This window comes from Rhinatrema bivittatum, chromosome 9 (genome assembly GCF_901001135.1).
Source record: "Rhinatrema bivittatum chromosome 9, aRhiBiv1.1, whole genome shotgun sequence".
NCBI classification, from domain to species: Eukaryota; Metazoa; Chordata; class Amphibia; order Gymnophiona; family Rhinatrematidae; genus Rhinatrema; species Rhinatrema bivittatum.
This window is the reverse complement of record NC_042623.1, coordinates 198,834,971-198,851,832: the sequence shown is the minus strand read 5'-3', so window position 1 is coordinate 198,851,832 and position 16,862 is coordinate 198,834,971. Positions and strand designations below refer to the sequence as shown.

The window sequence follows — 16,862 nt, the reverse complement described above, 5'->3', positions numbered from 1 at the left end:
GTGTGTGACCTTCAGTGGAGATTATAAGAGATTTTGCCGAATATAAATTTTTCGCTTCACCTTTTTGGCCAAAAAAATAAACGATACTTGTCAGTTGGTACTGCTGTTGCTTGAGGGAAGAGGGGTGCTGAATAACGCGCGCCCCTCTAGAGTCTTCCTTCTCATGCGTCCTACTTTCCACAAGTACCTTGTCCCTCTCCTACATCCCTCCTTTTTTTTTTTCCTTTCCCTTCCCTTTTGCCTCCTCTACTCTTCCTCCTTCCTTTCTTCTGCAGCACGCCTCCCGCATTAGTGCTTTCACCTTCCACCTTCCTTCTCCTCTGCAACACTCTCCCCACCAGCCCTGTGGCCCCCTTCCTCCCTCTCGTGCCTTCTTAACTGTGGCATTCCCCAGCCCCACAGCCTTCTTTCCTCTTAGCCACAGGGTGAGGTTGTATCATGCTGCTGTTATTCTAGGCCACATGGAAGGAATTTCCTAGACCGTGGAGCTACCGTTGGTTCTGCAGTTTAGGGAAGGGTTACTTGACCAGCTGTTATGCTTGTCCGTTTTCTTCAAGTCAGAGGGAAGGTATTCCCCGGTCCCAGTGCTGCCTCTTCTCTTCCTCCAATGCTGTGTACTGGTAGAAATTCTGCCCAGCTATGAGACGCACTCTTCTGGAGTCGAGGATTCCAAATGATTGGAGAGAAATATTTTTCAATTCTAAGTTGCCATTGGTGTCCTGATGGCCAGAAATGTTGTGTCCTGGAAGAAAATGGAGATTCTGCAAGCACAGCTGAAGTCCGGAAAAGCAAGTCCTCATTTCTGGCCGTCAGGACAACTTAGATAAATCACTTGGTATCATCTGCTGCAGGCGAGGTCATCTCATAGCACTGAAGGAAGGAAGAGAACAATCATTTGACCTGGGGGGGGGGGGGGAATCCCTTCCCTGTGGTTTGAAGAAAAGGAGAAGGTGCAATAGGTGGCCCCGTAATCCCTTTCCTAAGTTGCAGGGTGAGTACCACAGAGTCTGGCAAATTCCTTCCATGTGGGTCCCGGGAAGAGGCAGCCTGGCTGAGAGGAAAGAAGGTGGTGGGGCTTGGAAGGCGAGGAGTGCTGCAAGTCGGAAAAGGCAATGAGAAGAGGATGGCTACGAGGCCGGCGAGGGGAGTGCTGCAGAGAAGAGGGAAGGCGGAAGACTAAAGAGTATTCGTGAGGGAAAGGAGGAGGGGGGAAATTTGAGGCGGAAGAGAATTGAAAGGGAAAGAAGAGGGCAGTAGGGAGAGACAAGATACCCGTGGAAGAGAGGAGGCAAGAAAAAGACAAAAGTCCATCTAAAGAGCTGGAGGAAGTCGTCTGACATGCTGTGTCTGTTTGTTTCTAAATAATATAGCTAGTTACGTAATCTGTTTTAGGTTGAAAGAAAACCAAAGGTCCTTTAAGTTCAGCCGCCTTCTGATTGCCTAGCAACCGTCTGTGGTAGTCTAGGGGAAGGCAAATAAAACAGGCCGCGCATCTAGCCAATTCCGCAGCACTGAATAGGATTCCTGCAGGGACATCAAAGTAACCCCCGTAGCCTTCACTTTATGACTGTCCCTTTTAAAGAGCTTTTCCTTTGTTTAATTTTTCTCCGCAGGTTTGAATACCTCTTCAGTTTTGACAATGCTTTTGAAATTCATGATGATATCGAGGTCTTGAAACGAATGGGAATGTCCTTTGGCCTGGAGTCGGGAAAGTGCTCTTCTGACGATTTGAGACTTGCAAAAGCATTGGTGCCGAAGGCTCTGGAAGGCTACATTACAGGTAAAGGAAGCACCGGTCCTTTCAGGGGCTCTCCGTTCCCTTCTAATATACTTAGTTTGTTGGAGCAGGTCTCGGGGACAAGACTGGTGGAGCAGAGCTTAATTGTTGTATTCGTCATTTTAAGATCATTTTGTCTCTGCTGAAGTTTTACTCTGGCGTATGATATGAGCGACAAACTCCTGAGAAGAGTCGAGTAAGCTTGCTGGCGAGGAAATGAAGGAATACAAGGCAGTCAGTACAGATGTTCAATGAAAAAAAATTTTTTTTGGGTGGGGGGCCTCTTTACTTACACCTGCCAGGGCTGTTCCAACCATTTCATCCCCCTCCCTCTGCCTCCCTCTACAGCCCCGGCCGTTGGAGCAGCTCTTTGAAAGCTGGTGCTCTGGAACTTTAAAATCCAAGCTGTAGGCATGGCAGTGGTGAAATGGCTGCCGCCCAGCAGGATGTGCTGTAACCACGGCTTCTTCAGGAAAATAAAAAAAAAAGACATGCATTGTTCACGAGCACCGCATGTAGCAGTCTTAACTTGTCCAGTTTACTTGCTGGTTAATTGCACAATTTTAAAGCGTGATCACTGGGCATGAGGCAACAAATAAATAAGATCAAAGGAAGCTGCTCGGTATTCAGCACTCTCTCTGCTCTGATCCTGTTTTGCCTACGAATGTGGCATTCTTCTAATTTTATAAAGCAAAGTATCTTGCAGGATACACCAGTGCTACCTCGTTCGTAGGTTTGGGCTGATAGAAAATCTGATTTTTCTCTATAGGTACACTTGGGCTGATTCTTGTTATGGAGTTTCTCTTCTCTTGATGTCGCCTGTCTCCTGGTAGCCTTTCTTAATTTACATTTGTTTTTAATAAAATACTCTTGCGAAAGTGTTCAACTTTAATGGCGGAGAACACTCAATTATAGAGGCACCAATATAGTTTTATCTTACACCTTAGAGCCAAGGGCAGCGGTAGCAGCTTCCAGGTGGGGGTGCTGAGGCAGGCTAGACAGGAAATCAGAGGTTGGGGCTGTCTTTCCTCTCCCTCCCAAACTCTTCAGTGCCTCTGTCTCTTCTGTGTACCTCATTAATTATGGTGCTGGGGGCTGGTAGCAGCAGACAGTAAGCCCTAGCTCCCTGACAGTTCCCAGGAGGAGGCAGCAGTGGCGTAGCTAGACAATTTGGCGCCCGGGGCAAGAGACTTCTTCGGTGCCCCCTCCCTCCATCAATGATTTGCATCTTGCGTAAAAATTGACGGTAATATTGCAAGTCAATGCAAGAACTTAGCCCCTGCTCTGATTCAGAACAAGAATATTTTTTATGATATCAATAATGTAACACGTTCACGTTGTCAGGACAACTATGATGAAAAAACAAGTTTCTTACACTAACAATTACCAGTTTGCAGTACATATACTTGTATATAAGAATTTCTGAAACATACATGCTTACACATGCTCTCTCTCATACAGTCGTTCATACACAGTCTCTCTCTTGCACATGCTGTCTGACTCTCACACACCCAGGCTCTCTCTCACTCCCACATGCTGTCTTGCTCAAGCACAGGCTCTCACTGTCACATTCTCTCTCTCATACAATCATTCATACACACAGGCTCTCACTGTCACATGCTGTCTCTCTCACACACACACACAGGCTCTCTCACATGCTGTCTCTGCAAACATTCAGGTCCTCACTCCCACACACAATCTCTCAACTCACCTCATACACGCACACAATCTCTCAACTCACCTCATACACGCACACAATCTCTCAACTCACCTCATACACGCACACAATCACTCAACTCACCTCATACACGCACTGTACGGGCCCTCAGCCTCTCTCTTACCTCTGGGCCTCCTCTTCACGGGTCACTGCAGGATGGGCTCTGCAGCGGCCCTGATCTTCTCGGGCCGATCGCAGCGACGGCAGCGGCCCTGATCTTCGCGGGCCGATCACGGCGGCGACGGCAGCGGCCCTGATCTTCTCGGGCCGATCCACGGTGGGGACCCTGCTATCGGGCCGCCTCCTCGCCCGCTGCAACAACGCTGCTGCTCCTCTTCTGCACGCGGCTGACGCTCCTCCCCCTTTCTGCCCGTGCGGCTCCGGCAACATTTTTCTTCTGGGGCCGCATGGGCAGGAAGGAGGGAGGAGCACCTGCACGTCTCGACGTGACCTTTTTCTTCTTCGGGCCGTGGTGAGGTGAGCTCCACCACGGCCATGCTGATCTTCCTGCTGTGGGTCTCCGGCACACAGTACAGCGATATTTCACTGCTCAGCCGCCAGTGGGATGAGCTCCACCGGCGGCTGCATTGGCTCCCATTTGCTGGTGTGTCACGTGCACCGGGCTTGCGCGACACACCGGCAAACTGCAGGCGACACACTAAAGTGTCGCGACACACACTTTGGAAAGCTCTGCGTTATGCGAATGTTCTAAAAACCTCTATAACATTTGCGATTTTATCAGGCGTTTTGGCGCCCCCTTAGACCCGGTGCCCGGGGCGGCCGCCCACCCTGCCCACCCCTCGCTACGCCACTGGGAGGCAGGGCTACCGCAAAGCCTAGGAGCATGCACTGGTGTGCTGGGTCCAGGACTGGCACCAGCGATGAAGTCCGCAGTGAGGTCAATTGCCAACCCTAATAATAATAATAATACGTTTGACCTTTGTGCTGGGAAGAAGTTGCTAGAGGGAGGGCTAGGGCTCATTTTGCGGTGGCCAGGAGCTGGCCTTGCTCAGAGCCGCCTCTTGCTTTTTAAAGCCTTCAGCTTCTGCCCTGTCCTCTGACCCATGCAACTGCAGTCTGTTGAGAAATCTCAAAGTATGTGCCCTCCACGTCTTATGCACGTAAGGCTTGCCGTACTGGGTCAGACCAAAAGTCCATCATCCAGTTTTCCAACAATGGCCAATCCAGGTCACAAGTACCTGGCAGGGATCCCAAGGGGTAGATAAAGTCAACGCTGCTTATCCCATTTATAAGCAGTGGATTTCCCCATCCAACTTAATGGTTTATGGGCTTTTCCTCCAGGAACTAGTCCACACCTTTTTTAAACATAGTTGCACTAATAGCTTCCACCACATCCTCTGGCAACAAATTCCAGAGCTTAATTATGCATTGAGTTAAAAAAAAATAAATTTCTCTTATTAGTTTTAAATGTATCACCTAGTAACTTAATTGTGTCCCCCCCCTGGTTTTTGTACTTTTGGAAAGAGTAAACACCTGATTAATGTTTATTTATTCCATTCACTCATTATTTTACAGACCTCTATCGTATCTCCCCTCAGCCGTCTCTTCTCCAAGCTAGAGTCCTAACCTCTTTAGCCTTTCTTCATAGGGAAATTGTTCCATCCTCTCTATCATTTTAGTTGCCCTTCTCTGTACCTTTTCTAATTCTGCTATATATATATTTTTTGAAATGTGGTGACCAGAACTACACGCAATACTCAAGATGAGCTCGCACCATGGAACGATGCAGAGGCATTATGATATTCTCTGTTTTTTTCTCCATTCCTGTCCTAATAATCCCCAGCATTCTGTTTGTTTTCTTGGCTGCTGCTGCACACTGAGCAGAAGATTTCAACGTATTATCAACGATGATGCATAGATCCTCTTCCTGAGTGGTGACGCCTCATGTGAAACTTTGCATTATGGAGCTATAATTTGGTTTAGTCTTCCCTAAGTGCATCACTTTGCACTTGTCCACATTAAATTTCATTTTCCATTTGCATGCCCAGTCTCCCGGTTTTGCAGTGTTCTTACAATTTCTCACAATCCTTTTGTTATTTAACAATTTTGAATAATTTTGTGTCATTGGCAAACTTAATCACCTCACTCGTTGTTTCCATTTCCAGCTCATTTATAAATATGTTAAAAAGCAGCGCTCCCAGAACAGATCCCTGGGGCACTCAACTATTCACCTTTCTCCATTGAGAAAATTTACCATGTAGCCCTACTCTCTGTTTTCTATCTTATAACCAGTTCCCAAGCTACAATAGGACACTGACCCCTGTCCCATGAATTTTTAACTTCCTAAGAAGTCTCTCATGCGGGACTTTGTCAAATGCTTTCTGGAAATCCAAATAAACTTTATCAACTGGCTCACCTTTATCCACATGTTTGTTTTCGCCCTCAAAAAAAAAAAATGGAACTGATCAAATGGTTTCACTGACATATATTTTGTTCCTTCAGATGCGGAGTAGTGCGATCAGTTCGTACATGTTGGAAAATGATTTAACTCCTTAATGCCTGCAGCCGGATTTTTCTAGCACCACATGCGTTTCTGTTAGTGATTTGCTTTGGGACGTGCCTGGGCAGAAGTGTTAGAAAAGCACGTTTCCATTTCGCCTTTGACCTGCCCATAACGCCATAAAGTCTTCCTGTGCAAAATAGGTGTTTTGTGTTGCCTGCGGTAAGAAGAGGTGACCATGAGAACCCATGCAGGACCCTCGCTCCTTCGGCAAGGAAACGCAGCCCCTCCCTGTCTACCACGTGCAGCATTTCTGCGGTGTCGGCCTCCGGTTAGTTGAGGCTGGCACCCCCTAGGAACAGTTTCCCACTGTGTCTAATGGGAAATCCAGCCCTGGCTCCGAATAGGGTGACCTATAGCTCCATGTCCAGGGAGATAGGCTGAGTCGGTCTCGGTTTGATCTCTGTTGCGTGCACGCACACCCATGGAGTCCTGCTTATCTGGGGGAAACTCAGAGCCACATCTCTCCCTGCATGCAGTTGCATATATCCGGGATTGGCTTAGATATTCCTCTTCTCACAGGGCCTTTTTTTTTTTTTTATTATAGTTGGGTGGGGGTGGAGGTAAAACAAGTAATTTGCCAGGGGGGGGCCCCCTTGGCGAAGCTAAGTGATGTTACTGAGGCAGAGTGTCGTCGCGCTCGGCCCTGGCCAGGCCCGTTCTTTGGTTTTCTGCTCTGGGCCCCAGTGATCCTCGCACCGGACCTGCCTAGACGTGCACCCGAGCTCTGAGAAGCTAAGCGAAAGGAGGAGGATCTCCTCCTGTCTAGTCTGCTCTCTCCTTTGTTACTGCCTACCTGCCAAGGGGGGAGAGGGGGGTCCTAGTGTCTGATGTTTGTAAAACTGCCTTTCGTTTGTAGAAGGTTTTGATGGACGAGGCCTGATCCCTTTCCCCCCCATAAATATTTTACCAGCTTACTGGCTCTGCGTGGACCCTGGAGGTTCACATCCTCTGACAGCTAAACTGTTGTATGCCGGAGCCGGAAGCTTGAAATTCTTGTTAAGGCGCTGCCAGTTTTATCTGAGCCTGGGGAGCCACCACTGTCGAGTTTGTACCTGTTTAATGAGATGCGGACTTGTTGTTAAAGGCCCATTCTCTCTAATACAGTCAAGTAGAAAACGGGCATTAACTTTGCATAGAACGAGAAGTAAACTGAGAAGTTTTGGGGGTTTTTTTTGTCAGTCTAACAACTTTTGCAGCCTTTAACTCTCAAACTGATCAGAATGCCTTTGGTTATTTCACTCTTCAAAGTGAGTGGAGCCTTGCCTTGCCGAACAGAATCCGGGTCTCAAGGTCATCGGATTTGTCCCCTTTGACCCCCTTTTCTCTCTCCTCTCCCTCTAATGATGGCAGTTGGTTGCACGTGAGATGCGCGAGGCCAGAGACTGTCACGCTGACCGACTGTGCAGGTCAGTAGTAAGCTCCCGATGCAGACCTTCAGTAAAGGAAGCAGGGAGCGTGGGAAGGAAGAAGCTTTAGTACGGGCAGGAGCATGCGCCTTCAGACTTTGGAGGGGGTCAGGGTTTGCTTGTCTCTTTTTCACCTGCTCTCTTTTTGCGCCTCCAGCTCATTAGGAGTCAGGGCTGGGAACTGGTGCCGCGAGCCTTGATTTGCCAACTGCCTGAGGATTGTTAACTCATTTTATTATATCTTGGCTCAGCTTGCTGTAGTCCGGTCATTGCCGCAGCGGTCCTCGGCTGGGTGGGGGGGGGGGGGGGGGTCATGCACCCCAGAGCACCCTGGGAACCCTGCGGTCATGGGACCTAAATTCAGCCAGGAGGTATCACCACTGCTCAAAAGATGGACTCCTTCCCCCCTATCCCCTCAGGGACTGCGGTGCTTTGATTTTAAAAAATGGACGTTCATATGACGCATCCCTTTGCACGCAGTTTGACTGCTGTAATACAGTACAAAATTACTTCTAGGGAACTAGATTTTTATGAAGGGTTTTCGGATGATAGATTGGTAGTCTGAATGCTGCCTCAGTGTTTTTATAATTGCTGTGCCTGTAGTATACGGTACAGAAACAATTTTTAAGTAGCAAGGTCCCTTGACTCTTGAGTGATTTGGAAGATAGAGATAGGAACAAGGACCAAGGATCCATAAAGCCCACTATCTTGCTTCCAACAATGGTCAAGCCAGATCACAAGGACCTGGTAAGAACCCAGGAGTAAATAGATCCCATGTCACTAATGCTCAGTAATAAGTAATAGGCACAGGAATTTGTATCCTTAACTAATTAGCCTTGATGCTTATGATGCAACTGCAACATCGCTCTCTGTTATGGTGGCGGGGGGGGGGGGGGAGAAAATTGGATTCAGACAACAGCCAACACTGTGTCCAGACTTCAGTAGACCAGGGTACTGATACATAGACATTAGGCTTAAAGCACAGGACTGCGCCTATGGCCAAGTCCAAAAGCAAAGCATGGTCAAGCAGCATTGTCTGAATAATCAAGAAGGGTGTTCATCCTGCAAAAATGATGCTAGCAGGAATTTTGTTATAGGTTGGACCGTTGCTTGGTTTTGATTGTAAATATTACTAGCCTTAACAAAAGGCATGAGGTAACCTGCATGGGGTGTCAGCTACTACCATAAGCAACTTGCTGGGAAGACTGGATGGCCCATTTAGTCTTTTTCTTCCAAATCATGCACTGCTGAGCCACTTGTCAGCTTTCCCCCTTGTTCTAGTTGAATTGCTCTATCTCCTTTTTGAAGCAGCTTGGTTCCACCCTGGTTAAGGTGGAACTCATCTTTTCGGAATAGGCTTCCCTTTCCCCAAAAGGTTCCCCAGTTCCTTACAAAACTGAATCCCTCTTCCCTTCACCATCGTCTCATCCACGCATTGAGACTCCGGAGCTCTGCCTGCCTCTGGGGACCTGCGCGAGGAACAGGGAACATTTTCCGAGAATGCTACCCTGGAGGTTCTGGATTTCAGCTTTCTACCTAAAATCCTAAATGTAGCTTCCACAATCTCCCTCCCACACCTTTCTATGTCGTTGGTGCCCACGGGTACCACAACAGCTGGCACTGTCTAAAAACCCTATCTAGGTGATGCATAAGGTCTGCCACCTTCACATCAGGCAAGCAAGTTACCAAGTGATCCTTATGTCCACCAGCCACCCAACTATCCACAATGCTAATGATCAAATTGCCAACTATGATGGCTGACCTAACCCTCCCCTCCTGGGCACAAATCCTTGGTGTGAGAAGATAATGCATCACTTGGTGAGCAGGGCACTGTAAGAGACACTCGGGCTACGTTTGGAGATTGGGATTCGTTTTTGGTTACCCACCCTGAAAAAGAATATCCCGTTATTAGAAGAAGTACCAAAAAAGGAACAGGAAGCTGCTAATGAAGACTGGAGAGCTGTTTTCTTTAGAGAATAGAAGTTGGAGAGGGTATTTTAAGAGGATGATGATTTCCAAAAGTATTGTTGGATTTGTACAGGGATCCTGCAAGACAACCTTATTTATTTACCCCAGAACAAAGGGGAATCTTCTCAGGCTGAGTGGAAATATATTTTGCCGTTAGAGGACAGGATTTATTTTACTCCAAATAATGACATTCTTAAAACTTTTTTGCCAATGGAGACTGACACAGTTGAAACACTAAATACCTTAAGTTAAATGGAAGAAGCTTTCAGTGGAAAAAGAGCTGAATGGGTGTATTATGGAGTTGTACTGTGTAGAAAAGTATTGATGCAGGGATTTATCGGCGTACCAGGTTTGAAGGTCAGGAAGGAAATCTTATTCCTTATACTGTAGAAGTGGCGACAGATACATTTCAAGGGGGAGGAGGGGGATCGTTTTGTGTTAGGTTCTTTTTTTTTTTCCTTACCTTCCTCTGAATTACCAAATACAAATAGCTGTTAGCCAATTAGAAGTCGGATGAAGGTGAACGTCTAATTTTTTTCTTTAATCTGTTGGTAATAAATCTAATAGGAAATTAATTGATGATGATTTATTACTGTCCAAAGCGTGTTACAATAAAAGTGCAAAGCACTAAAACATAATTCAGCATAATAAAATATATCCATCACAGTAATACACACAAAACTATATATAAATGGGATAATGAAAAATGCTACTGAAATTCCCACCCAGTAAGAGCAGTTTTTAAAGGCTTTTAAAACGTATTTATGTAAGAAGGCATTCTTTGAGTAACATTTAAGGAGATAGTCTGTTAACTTTTGAAATGCACCCAGTTTGTCCGTCTTTATATGCTTGATTTTTTTTTTTTATGCACGTCTTTTCTGTTAGCTGCAATGAAATTTTACGTTGCATGGGGGCTATACGTTTTAATAAATTGAATTGAAATTTCATCAAATCCTATAAAGGATGTCTGACAAACTCTGGAGTATGAAGGCGTAGAGGGCCTAATTCTATTTCCGAATACTCTAAAATAACAGATTGCCACCTATTTAATGAGGGGGGAAGAGGGGTTAGCAATGTTTGATCTTCATTAGTTTTATAGCAAAATAAAATTTAACTTATCTCTGGGTAAATTTTTCTTTTTTTCTTTTACTGATTTAGTCTTTGAGAGAGGAAAAAGAGCTGTCTGGTCTAGCATGTGTTGTCCTCTTCTTAGTAAGAATATCTGCTCTGGACTTTTGTAGCATACTTGGCAGGCTTTGGAGCCCAAGTCAGGCTTTGATAATAAGAAGAATGATAAATGAAAAATTCACCATCTAGTTGCTTCCTCTTAGCCCATTTTTCTTCAGTCTTTAGTTTTGTCGGAACGTACACTTCAGAACTAATCTTGAGTAAATGTACCAGTGCCTCTGAGACTGGATAATGTTGTACAAGTCAGATATTTTCCAGGGAGGAGCAGGAAGGTATTATTTTTGCAGTGTCCTTAAAGCCTTTTACTTTCTTTTGTAATCCCTAACCACTTCCCCTTAATTAACATTCGGTTCAGGCTCCTAGCCACTGCCCATTTGTTTTATACTGACTTGTGTTTATTCACAGTGTACAGCCAACTACTGTTGATGCCTCAGACCTGCAATGTTTGGGGAATATTTTATAGCAGCTGAGTTTTCCTGGCCTGAGACACTGAAGCACAAGAAATGTACTGTATAAAAACCTAACAGGACATAATTGTGCATGTGTAATTCACAGGGCCTTTTATCTGTTCCTTAAAACATACTATTGTTTGATCAGTGAAAGAATATGATCAGATTTACTGCCATTATTGTTCACAACAAACAAAAAAAACCCCTTTAACAAATGCAATATCATCCACATTTTCATGTATTTGGTCAGATATTTGGAATGACTGTTCCAGTTTAGGTATTTCAATCCAGCTATTAAATGTGATATACCGTCTTCTTCAATAATTGATCGGGCAGTACAGAATATCTATATAACCAATGAAATCATAATATAAATATCACAATTCATTCCTCTCCCCAAAACCCCCATGCAAAACTCATTTAGCCAGACACTCTGCCCTTCAGTGCAGTTTATGGACTTCTCCTCTCACATGTTCAGGTTCCTCTCTTTTTCTCACTCTCACTCTCTCTCACTCTGGTTCCTCTTCTTACTTAAACTTACACTCTCACACAGGATCCCTCTCTCTCACTCACATATACCCTCACTTGTTCACAGGTGCTCTCTCTCTCACATTCACAAACACACACACTCCCCCTCGCTCATAAAGGCTCCCTCTTTTTAATTCACACATACACACCCTCACTCACACAATCAGGCACCTCTCGCTCTCACACACACACACATACACATATACTCACATTCTCTCATACATGGCTAAACTATTCCATACGTCTACATATACCACAAAGGGACCTTCGATGTAGCAATAAGGGTCTCCTCTCAATCCCAACGATTAAATCAACAAAACTTAGTGAGGTCCCTGAGAGAGCAATTTCCATCGCAGGCCCCAAGCTTTGGAATACATTACCAGCTCATCTACGACTGCAAATAGACATCAAGAAATTTAAAACCGATTTAAAGACATGGCTATTTACATGCGCCTACACGGAGTTATGATATTTAATCAGCAAGTTTCATATTCTAATTTCCTCTGATTTTAACTTTAATATATTGTTTTATTTAATTTTAGCTTACTCTACTTAATTTTGTATATTTTAATCATCGATTTAATAATGTCTTAGACTTGTCTTAGATTAATCCTAAGCTACCTGTACTTTGGTTGTCATTTAGCTACTGTCACTTGTATTTTATTATTCATTGTATTTCCATTTTATTATTTGTACACCGTTGTGATGGTTTTATTACTGATGTGACGGTTTATAAAAAACCAAATAAACCATAAACATTCAGGATCCCTGGTACACACCCCACACTAATTCTCTCACATTCACATACAGATGCAGTCTCTCTTGCTCTCTCACTCCAGGTTTCTCTCCTCTGCATCTTCCGCTGCAGGCGAGATGGGCTCCATTTCCTGAACCTTTCTGCCCACCTTCGGCTACAGGCTAGGAGCTTCTCTGTGGCCATTGGGCCAGGAACTTGTTGGCACTCTAGGCGACTGCCTAGTTTGCCTAATGAAGGTGCCAGACCTGAGATGTAGAGATGGTGGATGTTGGATTAAGCATGGAATGTTGTATGGTCATCTATTCAGAATGCTAAAACGATTTTGTTAAGAGTAAAGCAGTTAAACTTCTATGGCTTCACTGTGGATGGGAATAAGGAGCAGACTAGATGGGCCAATTTGTCTTTCTCTGCCATCATCTGCTACATAACTATGTGGAATCAATGGTGTGATGGTTGCATCTAAGTTATTTTCAAACTATAGAAGCCAATATAATCTGGTATGTGTGGAAAAATTAGAACATCCCAAAACGCGATAGATGTGCCATCAAATGGGGTTTTACAGCAGTCCTGATTAAACATTATACAGACTTCAGACCAGTGGTAATTTTCCAAATAAAAAAAAGATAGCGGGTCAAGTCCAGTGGTAGCCTCCACCTTCTACTTTTTCTCGATAAGGAAAAGGAAGCAAGTTCAAGAAGGTTCTGGCAGAAAATCACCACTGCATCAGACACAATAATGAACATTAAAATGTGGGTTCTAAGTTATTCAGCAGAATATTAAGGGAAGATACAATTAGTAAGCTTTTTTTTTACAGCTTAAGTTCTAGATTTATGATCTAGATCGGTGTTTCCCAGCCAGTTTGCCTTCAAACCTGATCAGGCATGCCCACGGAAAAGTGCTCAGATAACAGACCAGCACCTGGGCTCTGCTCTCGGCACCTCACAGTGGCTCTTAAAACGTGTAGGAGCAGCTTTCTGAGAAGGCGAGTAATCATGCATGCATCGCCTTCCTAGCTACAGCAGGAGTCCGGGAGCGTGGTAATTTAAAGGGCAGCATGCAGGCCATGAAAATCCTTCTTTGTACAGCGCACACAATGCACGCAGCATCCTCCTTTTTCCCCATCCTAAGCCTCATCCTTTTGAGTCCTTCCAGCCTCTGACTTATCTCCAGTCTGATTCGATGGGAAGAGCATACACTGAGCACTGGATTATGGTCAGGGCCAGGTATAAAACTTTGGTGCCCATAGACAGGGTTGGAGAGTTAAGGGAGTGTGAGGAGACCCCGGCGATCACAAAATGGGAATTCCTTTCTTCCAATCTCCCGCCAAATTTCCATAGCAGCAGCCTTTTAGAGTGGACAGTGGGAGAAGCTCCTCCTTGTCACAGCTGCTCTCCTTGGGTATTTGGCACCTTAGGCATTTACCTGTGTTACTTACACCTCAGTCTGGGTTTGGGTGTGACCCTATGAGGGTTGGGAGCAGCAGCGGCGGAGGTGCTCTGGCGGCTACGTTTGGCAGCCAAGGTAAATGTATTTATTTGAAACATGTTTATATTCTGCTGTTTCTGAAAAATTAGTTCAATGCGGATAATGAGCATCACAATCATCAATATTCACATATATAACATTACATGACTAAAATGCTAAAAACAATATTATATAGATAAACAAAAATCATTAGTTAAAACAAAATGAATATAATTTCACCCATAAACCTCTTTAAAAAAACAAAAACGAAACAACCCCATAGATTTAACCGATTCCTAAAAAACATTCACATCCTGCATCTCTCTCTGCTTCACAGGCAACGTGTTCTAAAGTGTAAGCAAATGAAAATGCTCTTGTCCAAGTCTGCGCCAACATATAGTCACGTCCTGGGGGTATCTGCAGCAAGAATGTTCCCGCCCAACGTAGCGGTCTTGTTGGATTATACCAAACGATACTGTTGCATATCACATATGGATGTTCAGCAGCAAGCAGTCTAAAAGTTGTTACAACAGCCTGAATTTGCATCTCCGCTTCACTGGTAACCAATGGAGGTCTCGCAAGACTGCCGTACTTATGTTCCCTACATGTCACACCCGTGAGTAACAGCACAGCAGAGTGTTGGATCGATTGTAAGACATGTCAGCTTTTTTCTGACAGACCAACGTACAATGTGCAACAGTGATCAATATGACTCAAAACCAAAGCTTGTACCACTGACCAAAACAGATCTCCAGACCAGAAACTGTTTAGCAGCCTTATCATATTCAGTTTGAAAAAGGCCACTTTCCTAGCGTGTAGCCAGATGGACTCAGGACCAATGGGTTATACTCCCCTGCCAGCAGATGGAGACTGAGTCAGATTTCAAAGCTAACGTCTCCCTAGATACACCCCTGCGGTGACCTCAGCCCTTCAGTATATCTCTGTCTCCAGCAGATGGTGGACATGCCTCTCCCTATGGGGATTGCTGTACTTTTTGGAAGGAGAAATTCTACGTTTAAATTGGAGAAAAAAATTGAGCCCCGCTCTCCTGCAGTGACACCTAAAGGTCCCTACCCCAGTTGAGAATTCCTGAGGCAATTTCCGAGATTCCTCAGAGGTGTGCCTTGGTCCAGTAGCCGGATTCCAGCTTGGACTTTACTGCTTAAGCAGCTGAAAGACAGCAGGTGCACGAAGCAGAGTTCAGCAGCGACGGCCAAAGCCCTCTCCCGCCGCAGCTGGATACCATCTCTGTACTCAGCTGGTATGCGCTGAGCCCAGGTAAATTTAAACAAAAAAAAAAAAAAAAAAAGAGAGATTTACCTCCCGATTCAGAGACATTTGGAGGGGTTTTGGTAAGACTTACTCCGGTCTCCTTGCTCGGCGAGTCATACTGTTGTCGTTCCCAATCCTGTTGGGGTAAGGGGAAGTGGGCTTCTGAATGGATTGAGTGCCCCCCCCCCCCCCCCCCCCCCCGCCGGTGGGCTAGGCCCCGCTTTAGGCTTGATCGGCACACCGCATGGTAGGCTGCAGCGACGCCATTTTGCGCGTATCTTTGTGCGCATTGCCTTCCATAGAATGTCAGTATGCACAGTATGTTGGCTCTGTGCACTCACAGTGCCTACATACTGGATGGCATGGGCTGTGCATGCATCTTGCTGTGTCCCGCCTAGGCATCCAAAATCTGTGTGCATAAAATTTTAAGCAGGAGCCGACAGAACACACGGGACTGGGTCATCCATGGGAGAGGGAAATTCAGCAGCACCTACCCCAGTACCTCCTGGACTAGGTCTGGACCTGGCTGCCTTCTCTTGGGTGGAATTTTTCCAGGGCCTTCAAGCCTTCGTACAGGCGCAGTCTGCTACCACACTTGCCCCTGTCCGGATGGAAACTCAGCCAGTAAGCCCTCCCTCTCTCAGTCCTATCGGAGACCTCGGGGCATGCCTCGCCTCGCCAAGGGTATCCCTGGCAGGGACCCAGATGGCACGGATGAAGAGGAGGATACAGATGCTTTGGAAGATGGGAAAATTCACCCTGATTTAGAACCGTATTGGACCATGTTACGGTTTTTCCATAGAGACGAATTACCAGCCCTGGTTTCTCAAACCCTGAAGATGCTGGGAGTTCCCGAGGCAGACTCTGATTTCCCTATGGAAAGCCTCTTGCTACTTTCCAGTACTGGAAGCCATCCAGGAGTTGATTGACCTGGAACCGGGTTGCCCCAGAAGCAAGTTTTAAAGGGGAACGAGCTTTTGAAGCTCTATACCCACTGGGATCCAGCAGTGAGAGAGTATTTACGTTTTTCCTAAATTGGATGCACAGGTCTGTACCATCTCTAAGCGAACAACTATCCCAGTGGAGGGAGGAGCGGCCTTAAAGAATGCGCACGATAGATGGATGGAGTCCATCCTTAAACAGGCCTTTGATACAACCTCCAAGGCAAATCTTACAAAGATACCCTTTAAAGGATCACTCGTTTTTGAAGTGAACTGGAAAAGCTGGCCAGTAAATGGGGTGGATCTCCAGTTCCCCAGCTACCAGAAGATAAGAGAAAGCAGTTACAGTGCTTCTCACCTATGAGGGGTCGATCCAGGAGCTCCCAATGCTTTTGCCCCTACAGAAACTCGACATTTCGGAGGTCTCAGTCCTTTCGTAGTCTACAGCCTAAGAGAGTGGCAGGCTTGGGTTCAGGTTCGTCCTGAACCAGCCCAATGAAAATTTGCTGACCCACCCTCGGAACGAGGAGAATAGGGAGTTGACTGTCCCTCTTCTACCAGAGGTGGGTTAACAAATGGGTACTGGAGGTCATACGAGAAGGATATGCGCTGGAATTTCACAGCACTCCTTGGGACATATTCATGATGTCTCCTTGCCACTCCCAGCACAAGAAGCAGGCAGTGGAGACTACTCTTTTAAGGCTTCTCTGGATGAGGGCTATAATCCCAGTACCTGTGCCCCAGGAAAATACGAGGCGTTATTCCATCTATTTCATTGTATACAAGAAGGAAGGTTCCTTTCGCCCCATCCTGGACCTGAAGAGCGTCTACAAGTGAATCATTTCCACATGGAAAACCCTATACTCTGTGA

General features: G+C 45.7%; 1 protein-coding gene across 3 annotated transcripts in view; it reads left to right on the top strand.

Moving 5' to 3' along the window:
- The window catches only part of TFDP2 (transcription factor Dp-2), a 145,630-nt gene that overhangs the window by 114,936 nt on the left and 13,832 nt on the right, over nt 1-16,862 (top strand). For all 3 annotated transcript variants that reach the window (XM_029616366.1, XM_029616365.1, XM_029616364.1), the window contains exon 9: nt 1,614-1,780. In XM_029616366.1, the coding sequence (XP_029472226.1) occupies nt 1,614-1,780 (167 nt within the window). The remainder of the gene's footprint in view (nt 1-1,613; nt 1,781-16,862) is intronic.